At 44.6% G+C, this 16,005-nt stretch overlaps 1 protein-coding gene across 1 annotated transcript in view; it reads left to right on the top strand.

The window, feature by feature from the left end:
* SUSD3 (sushi domain containing 3) overlaps positions 1-16,005 on the top strand; it is a 49,731-nt gene that overhangs the window by 28,043 nt on the left and 5,683 nt on the right. Inside the window, exons 3-4 of the mRNA XM_083727080.1 lie at positions 3,371-3,518; positions 6,874-7,035. Coding sequence (XP_083583206.1) covers positions 3,371-3,518; positions 6,874-7,035 — 310 coding nt within the window. The remainder of the gene's footprint in view (positions 1-3,370; positions 3,519-6,873; positions 7,036-16,005) is intronic.

Raw genomic sequence — 16,005 nt, 5'->3', positions numbered from 1 at the left:
ACTCACCCACCAGAACGCAGCACACAACCACTCGCGTCACTTACAATTGCCGCTTGCGTCGCAGAAACCACCTATCAGCTCCCTGATCGCTGCCAGCGGCCACCAATCACGCTCCCGCTTGCTGCGACAAAGGCAGCTGTTTATTGGCTGCCGCAGCGGCAAACAGAATAGCTAATGGCAGCGATCAGGCAGCTGCGAAGCGAGTGGTTGTGTGCTGCATTGTGGTGGGTGACCGATTTTCGGGATTCCCCCCCACAACAATCAAGCGGCCAATGCTGAAAATCGCTCACCCACTGGAACAAAGCGCAAGCCGAAGTTTTTAAGCAGTGATTGGCCACTTGATTGTTGGGAGGGGGGGCAGATGCCAAAAATCGCACACCCGTCAGAACGAAGTGCGAGCCCGAGATCATAAGCAGCAATTGTAAGTGACGCGAGTAGTTGTGTGCTGCATTCTGGCAGGTGAGCCATTTTCAACATCCCCCCCCCCCAATAATCCTCCCCAAAAGCTCAATCCCCCCTATTTTCTAAATGTTGAAGCCCCCAAAATAGGGGGCGTCTTATAGATGGAAACATATGGTACTACCATGTGCAAGAATACTTGAGTCACATTCTGATACCACCAGCTACCATCAAAGAAAGGCTTGTGGAGAGCTTTATGAGGGATATAAATGCTTGCGCTTGTACTTGTTTCATTTTTGCAACTGTGAGACATGTTCTGTACCCTTTCTCAGAAAACTGCCGGTCTGACCAATCAGGCTGATTTTTTATATAACTTGTCTGTGAATAGCTCTTGCTCGCTCTCTTTAATTTAATGCTAGGCTTTTGAGGGGGAAATTGATTCATCTCCTAAAATATGGATAGTTCTGTAAAGCGCAATTAGGCTACTGCCGGTAGATAGCAGAAAGAAGAGGCTGTCACATTGACAGTGGGCCTTAAATGGCAACAATATTAGCCCCTTTTCACTCTGTGCTTTTTCTTATTTATTACATCAGTGGTAATGGTCCAACTGGGGGAAAAGAGGCTGCAGCCAAGCCATAGGATTTCAGCAAGTTGCTATCAATCCTAAATAGACCGGAAGTGCATCCACATCTAATTTTAAAATGACAAGGGACTGCGTGGCTTGCCCACTCATCAGAAATTTGCTTGCAAAGCTGAACCACGGTGGTGCATTCCTGGTTAATTGTGTTTCCAATCACAGCAAGACACTGCTGCTCTAAAGAGTATAAAAGCCGTCTTTGGAAGGTGCCTTAATAAGATATTACCTAAATATCTGAGCCCCATGTTAAAGTCTTGACATCCACTTATTCAAATAAATCAATATGCACATTGTACTCAGTTCTGTTCCTCCTTTTCTTTGCACTCTGGTGTACCTGTAGATTGTGGGCTGCTTAGTCTGATATCACTATTGAGGGCCAATATGTTCATGGCCCTGGATCTCCCTTCTTACGGTTCTTGAACTTCAAACCACAGCTAGAGTGGACAGCCCATCAAATAGAAGATTCTCATCTGATAGCCCTTCAGAGAGAGGACCCTAGTCAGAGGATCCTCCACATGTGGCTGCGGCGGCGCGATGGCCGCGGCCCCCACGGGGTGCCTTCTTGTCACCCCCCCAAACCACCTGGGGCAAACCACCCTCGTACAAGCCATCAAGTGTGCCTAGTTTTGTGTGCTGACTTTAGCGGATGCAGCAGGTGATATAGCAGAACCAAAGATTATTCACATGTGCCTGATATCTACCTAGATCCAGAAAGATCTAGCAGAAAGAAACAGCCCTAGGAATTATTCTAACTTAATGTAATATGTGAAACTGCCAGGAGGATGGCACAGCAGACAGTGACTGCTGCTTACCTGTCTGTGCCTCACAGCTAGCCCTGTTCCTTTCTAATATTAGGAGTATCACTTTTCTTATTGTTTGTCCCTTGATCCTTCCTGCTCCCTATTCTTTGGTGTGCTGAAGCATCGCAAGTATGTCTACCAATATTGCATTGATAATAGAAAATCTCTTGCACCTCCTTAGACTTGAAAAAGTGTGACCCTGAGCAGCGTTATAGCTTTGCTTGCTGGGAAGATGAACCCTGACGCTGTTATCCATAAACATAACCCGTTAAATATCAGCTGCCAGGCGAAGTATACAATTAAATTAAAGAGCTGTCCTAACCATTAACTTCTTTAAAGGTTTGCCTCCCATCATTCCCTCCCCCAACCATTTTTTTTGGTAGCTCTAGGATTTGTTAATGTCATTCCTTTAAAAATTCAAATGCATGCATTGTATTGATTCAAGACTGTACAGCATGCGACCCACTTATGTGGTGTCCGACCAAGGGCTTCATAAACATCCTAGTGTCCCCACCACCACCCTCCCTAGGAATGAAAGAATAAAGAAACAATCTAGCACTGAACAGGCTGCAAAGACCTAACCGGTAGGCTGTGTTTGGATTGGCGTGCCACAACAGCACCCAGGGCCGGCCCTCCCATTAGGCCAAATGAGGCAACTGCTTTAGGCAGCAGGTGATGTGGGGCAGCGGCGGCGGCTGCCTGCTTCTCCTGAGCCACCTGTCCATTCTGCTCTGTCGGAAGGCAGAGATGTATCTTTCTCATGAACTGCCTATGCTGACCTGCTGCTTCAGGTGTATGGGGGATGCTATCCCATCACGAGTGCCAAAGTAAGATTCAGCTGCCAGTTCAGTCAACTTCTGTTCATGGAAAGGCATCTTGCCTTTTGCCTCAGGCAGCAATATGTCTTGGGCCAGCCCTGGCCATGTCGGTTCTGAATTTGATGGGCTATATTGGCAAATATTCTATCAGTGCCCTCCTTGCTGAGTACTTTAACTTCCTTTTCTTGCCGCTGTTGCTGATTGGTTGGCTGTTCCCTCTGGGCCCAATCAGCACTGCCTTCTAGAATCTAGAGGAAGAAGACAAGGTACATGCTCTTTGCTTTCTTGGAGATGGAAGGTGAACACTCAGCAGCAGGAAGAAGGGCAGTAGCACAACCAGGAGACTCCAGGAATTGGTGACGGGACCCTTATTGAGGCATGGTTCTGGGCAGGGTGCCTGACAATGCCAGTCCCTGGCGCCAGGCCTGTGCCACCAGCTGTGCATATAGACAGAGTGCTTCCCTCTCTCTCCTTTTTCCGTTCTTCTTCTTCTCCGCAGGATTAGTTACTGTGCCAAGTTACTTGTGAGTATTTCATTGCTCACTTATAAATAGGATGCTTTTAAATAGTCTGCCTTGAGATGCTCCCAGGTTGAACTGAAGCCAAAACACTCCACTTGTCAGCGCATACTAAAGTGAGGGGTTCATTAGCAGGAATACAAAGGAGGTAGATATCAGGGCGGATGTCAATCTCTGACTGTGTTTGCTGTATTGCAGCCGTATCCAAATACGAAACCTTTGGATTTAAAGTTGCCGTCATTGCCTCCATTGTGAGCTGCGCCATTATTCTGCTGATGTCGATGGCTTTTTTAACCTGCTGTCTTATCAAGTGTGTTAAGAAAAGTGAGAGAAGAAGAGCTCAAAGGTATGTCATGTTTGGCAGGGAAAGTCGTTTCAGGGGAAAGGTTTAAGAGAGGTAACTTGAAGGCTCAACTATATGGGAGACAGCATGTTATTGTTCTACTGCTGATTTTCTTTGAGACTTTTGCTGTACTTGTAGAATTGTAGAGTTGGAAGGGACCCAAGGGCCATCTAGTTCAACCCTCTGCAATGTTGTTGTTGGTGTAATATGGACGTGCAAAGTGGAAGATTCCCTTGGTTTCCCATGCTACAGTGTCTGAAAATTTGGGGATGTACTTTGCTGAGGGGAAGAAAGTCAGTTATGTGCTAGCATTGCACATCATTTTTGGCTCTGTGAAACTGAAATAACTGATAACAAAACAAGTGTTTAAAGCATTGTTTGATTTTGACAGCTTCTCAGCTTGATTCTAGTGATGGTACCCCAGTGTTTGCTGTGTCTAGGGAGAGGCAGCATACCTCAAGGAAGCCACGACTCGTCCAATCTGTGCAACACTCCCTGCCATATCAGCAGCCATTCTTCTCCTGCTGCTGCCTTGGAAACAATGTTTACACCATGCTGAAAAATCATAGGCAGGGTCAGTGGAAGAGAGCAGGCCTGACATTAGGACTGTGCTTAGGGAAGCAAATGTTGGGCTCCCATGCAGCTGAGGCTGGTCACTGACTTCCCTTTAATATAATACATATTAATATATATATTTGGAGAGCAGCAGTACTCAGCCTGGCACTGTGAAGAGAAGTGCGTGGCAAACTACTGCAATAACCACCACCATTTTCATTTCCACAGAATGGTTCTGAGCCCCGATGTAGCAGCAGCTGAGTCCTGTAGTAACAAATTTTAGACTAGGCCAGGCGACCCTTTACAGACGGAGGGCCTCATTCCTTTCTGGAGGCCACACACAGGTGGTGGGCAGGGCCAGAGACAAAAGTGGCTGGACCAACAAATGTATGCTTTCCTTTTATACAGTAGTTTCTGCTAGGGTTATCATATTTTGAAGAGCAAAAAAGAGGACAAATTTGCCGGCTTCTACTTTTAACTATGGATCGGTATGACGACTCTACCCATGAAAAAGAGGATGTGTCCTGGAAAAAGAGGACATATGACAACCCTAAACACACACACATACAATTTTTCTTGAGGAACTGGCTTAAAAAAGGGACAGATGAATTGCCCTGGGCAAGATGAAGTGAGTAACAAATTTAATTTATAATAGGAATAATTTCAGGAGAAGCTTCTTGAGCAGGGACCGAAAACATTTTACAGCCTGAGGGCCACAGTCCCTTCTAAGCAACCTTCTGGGGGCCACATTCAAGTGGTAGGCAGGACCAGAAGAAAGAGTGGGTGGAGCAATATATGCCAAATTATTCTCAAACCCCTCTCTATCCTTAATCCAGCCAAGGAGAAGCCATTATCAGAGCTCAATAACACATTCTAACCAGGCAGAAATACCCAAGGAGGGGCCCAAAGTTTAGGGGTATGGCCTGGGAAAGAGGAGGGGTGGGAGATTCTTCAAGAGACGTGGAGTGTAATTTCTGTATACAATTTTTGTAGCTGGAAAGGGGAAGACAGTGGCATCTCCAGCCGGCAAATGTTATGTGTAGCCCATTTTCTTATAATCTCCATTGCTATTTGTGAGGGTCGTACAAAGGCCACAAACACACCTTGATTTTTAAATAATGTAGATAGGGCAGAAGCAAAGAACTCACAAATATTACCAAGAAAAAGAACAGACTTTTAATTCTATCACCTGACTGAACCATGGAGGGGTGAGAGATGTGTCCCTTTTGTTAAAGATTTAACTATTATGTATGAGGAGGAAGTTTATCAGTATTATATCCTGCAAATATAGGTCTGTGGTCCGTAGTGAGAGGGCAACAGGTGGATTGTCAGTGCTTTAATGTAAAAGAAGGAAAACCATGAAACCAATTAAATTATTTTTTTAGCTGGAAACAGCCAGTGACAGCAGCACAGCTTATTTATATAAGTGCTGTTCAGGAAGGCAGATAATGGCAATTATACTTTAATTTCTGAAATACTAGTGCTTCCATATTATATAATTGAAGGGTTTTTGACACCTGTCTTTTGTTCTTACATCTCCTGAGAACTGTATTGGACTTTCCCAAATGCCAAATTCTTGTTTATGCAAGCATTTAATGGATTAGATACTAAGGATCCTTAGTACCCTGCTGGATCCTTCCCATTCTTATCCACTACAAGCAGCCTCCTCACACACATGAAGATCTTCTTTTGGGAGGTGGGTTTAGTCTGTATGCCAAAGGTAAAAAAACCAAAACAAAACACTGTTTTGATTCAAAATCAGAAGTTTGTCTTGTGGTGGCAATTTTCCTGCGTTTATTGCAGAAAACCGCAGTAAAAGTTTCTAAAAGTAATCTAAATGTGGCTATTGGAACTCTGGTGAAAGTTGTCCCATCTGTCTGTCTGCAATGACACTTCGTTAATGCATGTGGCAACTTGCTCTGCTCCCAGCGGTTGTCATGTTCACAATCTCTTAAAAGGTGAAAGGTAAAGGACCCCTGGATGGTTAAGTCTAGTCAAAGGCGACTATGGAATTGTGGCACTGATTTCGCTTTCAGGCCGAGGGTTGCCAGTGTTTGTCCACAGACAGCTTTCCAGGTCATGTGGCCAGAATGACTAAACCACTTCTGGCATAACAGAACACCGTGATGGAAACCAGTAACGCCGTTTACCTTCCCGCTGCAGTGGCACCTATTTATCTGCTCACACTGTTATGCTTTCGAACTGCTAGGTTGGCAGGAGCTGCGACAGAGCAACAAGCTCTTAGCTTATTTTAAACACTTCCTGCTTCCCAAATGGCACCTTTACCCACCCTGATATTATTTAATAATATGTATTATTATTTTCCAGATTTATTAGTTGTTTGCTACAATTGCAAATACACACAATAAAACCACCCACGTCCAAATTCCACAGCTGTTCCAGAAGTCCTGATAGTGTGACTGATGGTGTCAAAAGCTACCATGAGCTCAAGGAGCATGCAAAGCTCCCCGTCCCCCTGTCACTCATTCACAGTCCCATACGTGTCTACATGATGGGTGTATACTTTCTAAAGCAGTAGCAGAAAAAAAGGAATGGCAGTAAAAATAAAAAATTGAAAGTATCTCCTGCAGATTTAATACTGTTTCCTATTTATTTTCTGCCTGTTGATGTCACGTGGTCTCCTTTCATGGGTGCTCTTCATATTTGGGTGTCCTTCCTTTGAAACTCTGCTTTGCTTTGCTCTTTGCCTGTGCTACTGAAACCTTTTTAGCTCAGTCACCTACCTGGCTAACGACACTGCTGCCGCCCATGTTTATCCTTTCCTCTGTGTCCATTTTTACAGGGATATGCAACTATGGTACCAGCTCAGAAGTGAAGAACTGGAAAACATGCAAGCGGCTTACTTTGGTTTTAAAGGCAGAAATAACAACAATAACAAAATAAAGAATAAGCCAGTATTTGATGATGGTAGTAATATGGCGTATGACAACCGAGGCTTCTGCAGGTAAGGTAGCCCAGGGTACTGGGTTATGCAGCTTTGCAAGACCAAAACTCTTTAACACATTGAACAGTCTACAAAGTACCTTGAACTGAGGTGGGCTGTTTGCCAAATCAGGGTCTGAACCAATTCTTGAAGTCTGTGGACCCCTGTACTAGACAGCGGCAAATGACTGACTTCTCTGGTGTTCATACAAAGCCCTTTATCATATAGTGGAGCATGAGACAGAGTCATGGGTTTGAGCCCCATGTTGGGCAAAAGATTCCTGCCCTCGTGGACTCTTCCAACTCTAGGATTCTATGACCCCAACTTAAAGCAATATATTTTTAAAAAACTAATGTCATTTGCCTCTTCTTCCATTCTTGGCTAAGGAGGCAGGCCAGTCTTTAGTGCCCCTGAGTGACAACAACAGTAGGGCTGTTGAATAGTGGGTAGACATGACAGACGACACAGCGATTTCTCCAAGCAGCTCTTTATTTTGTAAGCTGGAATAGAAACTGAACAGCAAACAGCTCAGCTGGCCTGCTTTTATAGGCAGCTGGCTGTCAACATTGTAGCAAGAACAACCCAGGGTTTCCCGCCTAAAATAACTGACGTGGACCTGAGTGAAAACTACATACACAATACTCCTGGTGGCCTGGGTGAGAACTTCAATACATAACAAGGGCAATGCCTTCATTTCCATTGAGGGGATTGGTGGGGAACCTTGGGCCAATTCCATCCTGTCAAGCCTTATTAACTGGTCTTTAGCACTTTTCCTAGGCCACATTCCGCACCTGCTCTGCTCCACACCATCCTGAAGTGAATTTGCTTGGCAGGAATGTGTCCCTGCTGCTTGCCCAGATGGAGAGATTTGTATGTAGAAACTGCTGACCTGTGTGACTCAAATGCAGCCCCTATCCAAAAACCAGAGTCCCCTTCCTTGCCCTGCCCACTTCTTTGCCTCCGGCTGCCCCATTACCTCGGGCTTGCAGCCCCTGGAAGGCTGCCCATGAAGGCAGTGTGTCTACTCCTAATTTAGGGTTTTTTAAGGAGTTGTTTTACTTGTTGTGGAGGTTTTATTTGGTTGAATAAAGAGTGTAGATGCAGTCTGCAATTTTTCTGGGAAGGAGATATATTTAGAGCAGCAGGGAGCTGAGCTCTATAAGCTACCCCATAATAGCAATTGTTTTTATTGTCGGATATTCCACTCTTTGTTTTTGAATTTATTACTGCTGCTTTTTTTGCTGCTAGTAGCTGGAAGAGAGTGAACAGTTTAAATGGCAGATGCATGTTGCAATAACACTCGGGCTGAGAGGGTCGGAGGAGATAATGCAAATAAATTACGGTACATTCAATTCAGCTCCTCTGCTTTGACGGATGCCCGATTCTGACTCATAGGCCAATCCTGGGCACTGCTTTGCTCAGCACAGCCTTGTGCTGCAGCACAGGAAAGTACATCAACATATGTGTTCATGCACTGCAACATTTTGCAGGAAATCCCCTAGCCTGCAGACTCTGGTCTACATAGCACAGGGAGCTCTCTTAACAGTTCTTAAGTTGTTGGGGATCTCCTTGGGGGTTATCTTGGCATCAGCAGTACCACATTAGCTGCTTTGTACTAGGTCAGACTTTTTCTTCCATCTGTTGTCTGCTGTGAGTGGCAGCCACTTTCCAGGGTCTCAGGCACAGGTCTCTCTCATTAGTTGCTGCCTGATCCTTTTAACTAGAGATGCCAAGGATGAAATCTGGACCTGCTGATTGCAAAGCAGGAACCCTACTGCTAGGTTCCACCATGCACCAACCATTCCTGTTTTCTAGTAGCCATCCCTGGAACTGCACATTGTTTTTCCTTTTAGGCCCCCATTTTTTTCTGGTGGAATTGCTTTTTTAAAATGTGGTTAGTGTGAATAGTGGGGTGTATGGGGTGTTAGGGACGGAGTAGTACCTCTGGTGGGGCAGGTCAGGCTCCTTCTGGGATAGTTTGTCCACTTCTGATTCCTACCCTGCACTCAGGTCTCACTTGTGGCGCCCAGAAGCTGCCAGCATGCGATAGCGGCCCCACCCTGGGAATGGCTTTGACTGGCCAGCTAAACCAGGTGAGAGTCGCTGATGGGTCTCAAACACTCAGTGAGTTAGGGACTTGCCCTGTGTGCAAAGACAGGCTCTGGCAGATGGAGTGGACAAGACCAATAGTGGGTCCAACAGTCAAGAAAACTCTGATCCTAAATCTTTGCTGCCTTGTGTGATTTCATTGGGAGAGGAAAAAAAGGCTGAGGAGTAAATCCTACACCAGGCATAGGCAAACTGGGCCCTCCAGATGTTTTGGGACTACAACTCCCATCATCCCTAGCCAGTGGTCAGGGTCAGAGATGATGGGAGTTGTAGTCCCAAAACATCTGGAGGGCCCAGTTTGCCTATGCCTGCCCTACACCACTCCGGAGTGGAGTCCCTGAGATGGTTGGATGGCGCTTTGTATGCATTATTCTGGCACCTCCAGCCAAGCTGCTGCGACATGCTCTGCTTTCTTTCGGACCACATCAGTGAGGCCAAAAGGGGTGTCTTGTCATCTAGGCAGCTCAGGACCTCCATACAGACTTGCCTAGGCTTGGAGCCTGGAGCTGCTAACGCAGTGGTTTGACTTCATCCCCAGAGGCACACTCCATTGCCTCTTAAGACAGATGGATGCCAGTGACCACAACAGTGTGAATGGCTGCAGTGGCAACTCTCCAGTGTTTAGCTCCCTCCTTAGGATCAAATCTGTGACTGGGGCATGGACGTGTCCCATTGCTATTTGACATACAAAAACGGAAATGAGCTATGTATTGCAAGCCCACATTTCCTTGCCCAAACCTGAGGTCTTCACCTGAGGCCTTTATTGAAATGTCTCAGCCCACTGAGCTGGCAGGTGGCTAAAAGTGAAAGGATCTTTGTAAACGCGGTGCCACTGCTTTTTTTTAATCTTGTCACTTTCAACTCTGTTTTAGCTTTGTTGATTTTTGTTCTTTGCTCTCTGTTCTGCTCCTGATCTTACCTGAAGTTCTAATGCCACGTTTTACATTCTTGTCTTTTTATTGTATTATATTGGGGACAGCCAACTAAATCATACTCAGAGTAGACCCTTTAAAATCTCAGAGAACCTTTTGTCATTGGGCAGCACATAAATAACATAAACAAAAGAATAAACAAATAAATTAAAACCTCTCATTTCATATGGTGGTGAGATATTTTTAAAAATTACTTTTGATAGCAGATTCTAGTGAAAGCATTAGCTTGGCTTTTAAAAGAGTGCAGGATAGACCACAGCAAATTCAATTAATTACTGTATAGTTTATCGCTAGCTTTAAACTAGTGTGATGCACCTGTAAAAAAACACGGGAAATGGTACGTTTGGTACAAAGTCTAGTGGCTACTTAATCAATTTTTGAGTTTTGAGGGGTTTTACTTATACTTAAAAAGCTAATTACACAGTGATTATATCCTAAGGCACTTCGTCAAAAGGATTAAGAGCTTGCTTTTAATTTTAGACACCTGCGTGTAATGAAGTGCTGAGATTAGAGGAATATGCAGTCCATATTTACATTTCTGGAATTTGTACCATTTTGTTTACTAAGCAGGACAGTTGTTTTCCATTTAAACACACAAATAAAATATATAAAGCAGCAAATACTTGGCATGCAACAGTCTGTTTCACTAAAATCTCAGAATCTCTACCATAGTTAGGGGGTGGTGAGGAAGGCCCCCGCCAGGGGCACAGGCAAGGAGGGGGCGCAAAATCTGCTAAAAATATTTCCATAAATATGTCTATAAATAAAAATATCAATTATAGCCTCTTAAGAAAATGTTTTAAATAGAGGGTATTTATATGATATGCGGGGGCCCTGTTTCCCCCTATTTTTTTCTGTGCCACATTCCCTAGGGGGCGTAATCTGGACAGTTCTGCCAGGGGCGCAAGATCACCTAGCTACGGCTCTGTCTCTGTTCTGTGCTAATCTCTGTGGAGCACAGACTGTTTTACTATAGCCCTCACTCAGTTTCAGGGATATGAAGGGATGAACAAAGCCACACTTCCTGGCTCCATCCTGTCATTCTCCTATAGCTCCATTCATGTGTTATGGAAAGGCATGTCTTAGGCTGAGTCCATGCTCTGCACACTTTGCCCTGGTTTGTATATCGCATTAAACCAGGGGTGGGAAGACCTCAGTCCATGGGCCACATTTCCATCTGTGCAAAATTTTTGGGGCCAGATGCCAGGTGCCTGGAGCATTGCATTACCTCCCCCCCCCTTGCTGCTGTTGCTGCTGCATCACACTGTTGACTCATGTTAGGTTTGTGGTCCGCCAAGAGCCGTAGATCCTTTTCACATGTACTACTGGTAAGCCAAGTGTCCCCCATATTATATTTGTGCAGCTGATTCTTCCTGCCTAAATGCTAAGCCTTACATTTGTCCCTATTGAAATGCATTTTGTTAGTTTGGGCCCAGTTCTCCAGTCTGTTAAGGTCTTCTATTAAGGTGATTCCCTGGGAGATGGTGGTGGTTCTAGTGGACAGAAATAGTTGAAGGTGCCTACATGAGACTGGACAAGAGCCTTTTGCTGCACACCCTGTCCCTACTTCATTGCTTGAGTTGGAACCTCATTTTCCCTAATGGTAGGGCCAGCCTATGGCCCATTAATCAAAAATGCCTAACTCTTTTGGGCAATGTAGTAGGTTCTTGAATGCAAATCTATATTCACTAAATGACTTAACAGCCATGGGTCCAATGTATTATGTGGCATGCCTTGAAGCTGACAAATGGGTTGACAGCTTTGTGCATCACTTAAGGGACATTTGTTTTGTAATGAATTAGACAGAATCAAATCTTCTTCTTCATCCTGAACACATAAATTATTGCAAATAGCAAGACAGTAAAGAGGAATTTGCAGGGTAAGTGCAGTCTGAAGCAGCCTTGTAATACATTATATAACAAATGAAATTGGAAGACAACAAATGAAGTGTCATTGTAACACATTGTTTTTCAAGGTCCCTGTCCTCCCTCCCTCAGTTCTGATTTTCACCACATGGTTGCGCCATTGAAATCTAAGGCTGTCGTGTGAAAAAGCATCATGTTATGGAGTTGGCTGCACATTCATTCACTGCAGGAAATCCCTTCCTGGGCCTACAGGCGGTGCTGTTCTGAAAAGACTGAGCTGGACTTCTTACATTGAAAGTCAGACACTTCCCTTTTCTAGCCAAGTTCCCCTTGACCAAGAGTGTGGTACCTTTTTCACCTCAAGGGACACATTCCAGGGGTGGGCAGGGCTAAAGGCAAAAGTGGGTGGAGCAACAAATGTGATTTTGTACATTAGGCTAGTTCCTATACAGCCTCACATGCCCCTCCATCCATCCAGGGAAGCCAGAGGCATGATCAGAGCTCGGGGATGCATCCCACCTAGGCAAAAAACACTCAAGGAACAGGGTGGGAAGAGTTTTAAGAGCCAGATAGAGAGGGCCCATATCTGCCCTTGACAAACCGAAAGCTTTTTCCTTGCCCAGTGTTCAGAAATGGCTCTTCTTTCCATTACCTCTTGAGGCAATGGCTGTTGAGCATGTGGGACAAATGCAAACAAGAACCTAAAGAAAATGTTTTGCATTTGACATCCAGTCTGTTCAAGTAAGAGACATGCATTTTCTAAAGGGCCAAACTCAGTGTGATGTGGGAGGCTGGCAATGTCATGTTTTCTTCCCCTTTGGTCAAAGCAGCCATGGAACAGGTGTGATTTGGATTTGAGAGCTGGTGCTTGGCAGGAGGAATTTATTTCTCTCTCCACTCCAATGGATATTCCAGTGGAAACTGTGTCCCAAAGCTTCTATTAGCTGAAGAGAGGAGGTGGGTAAGACAAGAGCCCCAGCCATTCCTACTTTTAACCAAAGCGTGTAAAGAGATATTCAGAGAAAGATTTTAGGAGCAGGGCATCACATACAAGAAGCCCAAAGTCCAGTCCTTACTATTTCCAGTTTTAAAGGACCAGCTAAGCAGATGATGGTGTAAACAATTTTTGCTTAAGACCCTCAACAGTGGATAATTCTGGACTAGATGGGTAAATCATCTGATGGCATAAAGTAGTTTCCTAAGCTGAGGAATGTTAATCTAGTTTGGCCTTCAGAGCTATAGATGCTGAGTATTGTTATATTTATATATTTTCTGGCATGATTGTTTTCAGAAGATTTGAATGCTACACACACGCTGCACACCATCCCACTTTTCAAAGGCTCAATATTCCCCACTTTGCCACAATTTTATCTAGCTGAAATGCTAATGGGGAAAAAGCCCTGGTTCAGTGAACTAATTGCTGGGTGACTTGTAAAGGCTGTGCATTTGACTCTAGGTGTAAGAGGCTGCGTTTTTTCCATTAGGAGCAGCTGGCGTGTATTTTCATGAAAAATCTTTTTTTGTGTGTGTGTAGGGCTGCTAATTGGTGCACTCCTACAGAAGTATTTACTGGGTATTTTTAGAAGTTGCCTCTGAAGGACTGAGATGCTGTGGCTTTTCTGAAGCGTTGATTCAGAATGCTTTAGCGCTGTGTGTTATGAACAAAAAAGGGAAAATCTCTTAACAAGCAAGTGGCCCGTTTAGCAAAAACAAGCAAAGTGAGCATCCAGGGGGAAAACAAAAACAAAACAGCAATATCTTGGCTGCATTTGGAAAGGAAGGAATAAATGTACACAATGAAATAGGCTGTTGCCTGCGAGAGGCTATGCAAAAAATAAGGGAGTCGACCATGTTTGGGGTCAGAGGGTGGAGATCACTTGGAGTATGGAAGATTAGGGGTAAGTGGGAGGTGGAAACGGTAGAGAGACTAGAATGACAGTTGGCGTGATGGTTGGAATTTATGTCAGAGGACTGTTGCAAGAGAGGGAGAGGGTGGGAAGCAGAGGTATTAACTGACCGGGAATAGGTTTCAGAGATTAGTAGGTCTTCCTAATTCATCCCACACTTCAGTTTAGTTTGAATTTGTTTTACTGCTCCTCAAATAAACACTCTTGTCTGTTAACTGTGGGCAAATGTCAGTGAAACCACTGCACTGACACAGAGTATGAACATGCTACCTGGGTATCTACACAGTGCTTTTAGCACAGACATCGACACAAGCCCCTTAAAGAGCTAAAAAAAAGCATAGCCACAATTTAGGGGAAAGAAGTGCAAAGTCAAATTAGGGAACTGATCTCTCCATTTTTTATATTTATGGTAGGAATATAAAGTGTGGAATTCAATGTCACACTAAGGCAGTGGTTCCATCAGCCCACGTGTTTCTGCTTGCTTGATAGAACAATCTCCTCTCCTCCTTCCTGTTGGGTGTTCTGGGCGGATCTCCTGACCTTCCCAAGCAGTATTGAGGAGGAAACAGGGGGACAGAAGTGAGACGTGTGGAAAGTCCCATTACACTAGTGGGACTCATTGCAGTGGCTCCCACTAACACAGCTATTTAGTCGAACCTGGCCCAAACTACGTATATAGGACTGTACAGGTTATATCTGATGAAGAGGGAGTTACTTATGAGTAGGCCTAGCCTTTGAATAGCAGTTGCTGGGAACCACAAAGTGGAGAGAGGCCTGTTGTGCTCAGGCCCTGCTTGTTCCCATAGGCATTTGGTTAGCTGCTGTGAAAACAGGATGCTGGCCTAGACAGGCCTTTGGCCAGATTTTCTGCTCTTAGGATTGCACTAAGTTTTAGTCAGCTATTAAAGACATCTAAGCTGGTGGCCATTGATGTATCCTTTGGCAGAAAATTCATAAATTAACCAAGAATTAACATGTGCTTAAACTATATATATATATATATATATATATATATATATATGACAGTTAAAGTGCTATGAGTAGGCTTCAACACCTCAGTACTTAGCAGCATTGTGGGGGCAAATTGAGGGAGTAGGCTGTCAAATTGGTAGCAACTTAATTTTTTTTGTAAAGGTTGCAATCTTTGTGAAATAGGGTCAAATGTATTTTTCAAGATGGTGTACTGTAAGGGAAAAGATGGGAAAGTTAACTTTAGAAAGTTAAGCTGCATTTAAATTTTTGTTTTTTTTTTGTCACAAATATCAAAATTCTCTTTTTCCCTCTGTGTTCAGAGGGTTTTTGTCCTCTGGTGCCCTTTAAGGCTTGATGCTACTTGGTGTTCCTAGAAGGCATGGGGATTTCTTTTTAACCTGATGATTCCATCCTTTGCCTTCACCAAGTCCTTGCCCAGTCTGCTGCAGCGCAGCTGGGGCTGGATCTCAGGAAGTTGGCAGATGATGGGATCAACATCTGCGCCATCATGGACAAAAGAGGGCCCACTCGGGCAGATACTAATCACTGCAGCTGGGCATTGCAGCATCCTTCCTTTCTTCTTATGTTCAAAAGCATTTTCTTGTTATAGGGCAGCCAGCTGGGCATGAACATGGCTGCAGGCGCTAACTTTATTGCTTCTACTCAAAAAATATATTCTCCTTTTCTTCCACAAAACAGGGCTTAGTCCCAGTTAAATTCCTCAAGAAGCACTCTCTGGACCCAGAAGTGTGTGACAACTTCTACCCAGTTACTCATGCTCTCACCAGCTGAGCTATCCAGCCTTCATATCCTCTTTGAGAGCCCAAAGGGTGGGTGGTGGCTGTTTAGTGCCAGGCATACTTAAAGGAGGCCAATTAGCTGGATGCTTTTCAATCCAACTTCAGACTTGGTTTTGGCATGAAACAGCTTTGGTCATCCGGACTGATGATCTGTCTGTATTGGGAGAAGGATGTGGAGAGTGTGACCCTGCTAATTCCCCTCATCTTGCAACAGACTTAAATATCATAGTATCTTCCTGGATCAGCTCTGTGGGCTGGGAATCAAAAGATATGAGATTCTGGTCGTTCTGCCACTAGCTCCAGGCAGTGGCGTAGCGTGGGTTGTCAGCACCCGGGGCAAGGCAAGTAATTTGCTCCCCCTAACCCATGGATTTGCGCCCCCTAACCCTAACCCCCAGATGTTGCA

This window comes from Podarcis gaigeae (genome assembly GCF_964106915.1).
Source record: "Podarcis gaigeae genome assembly, chromosome: 2".
Lineage (NCBI taxonomy): Eukaryota > Metazoa > Chordata > Lepidosauria > Squamata > Lacertidae > Podarcis > Podarcis gaigeae.
This window is presented reverse-complemented; position numbering and strand designations above follow the sequence as displayed.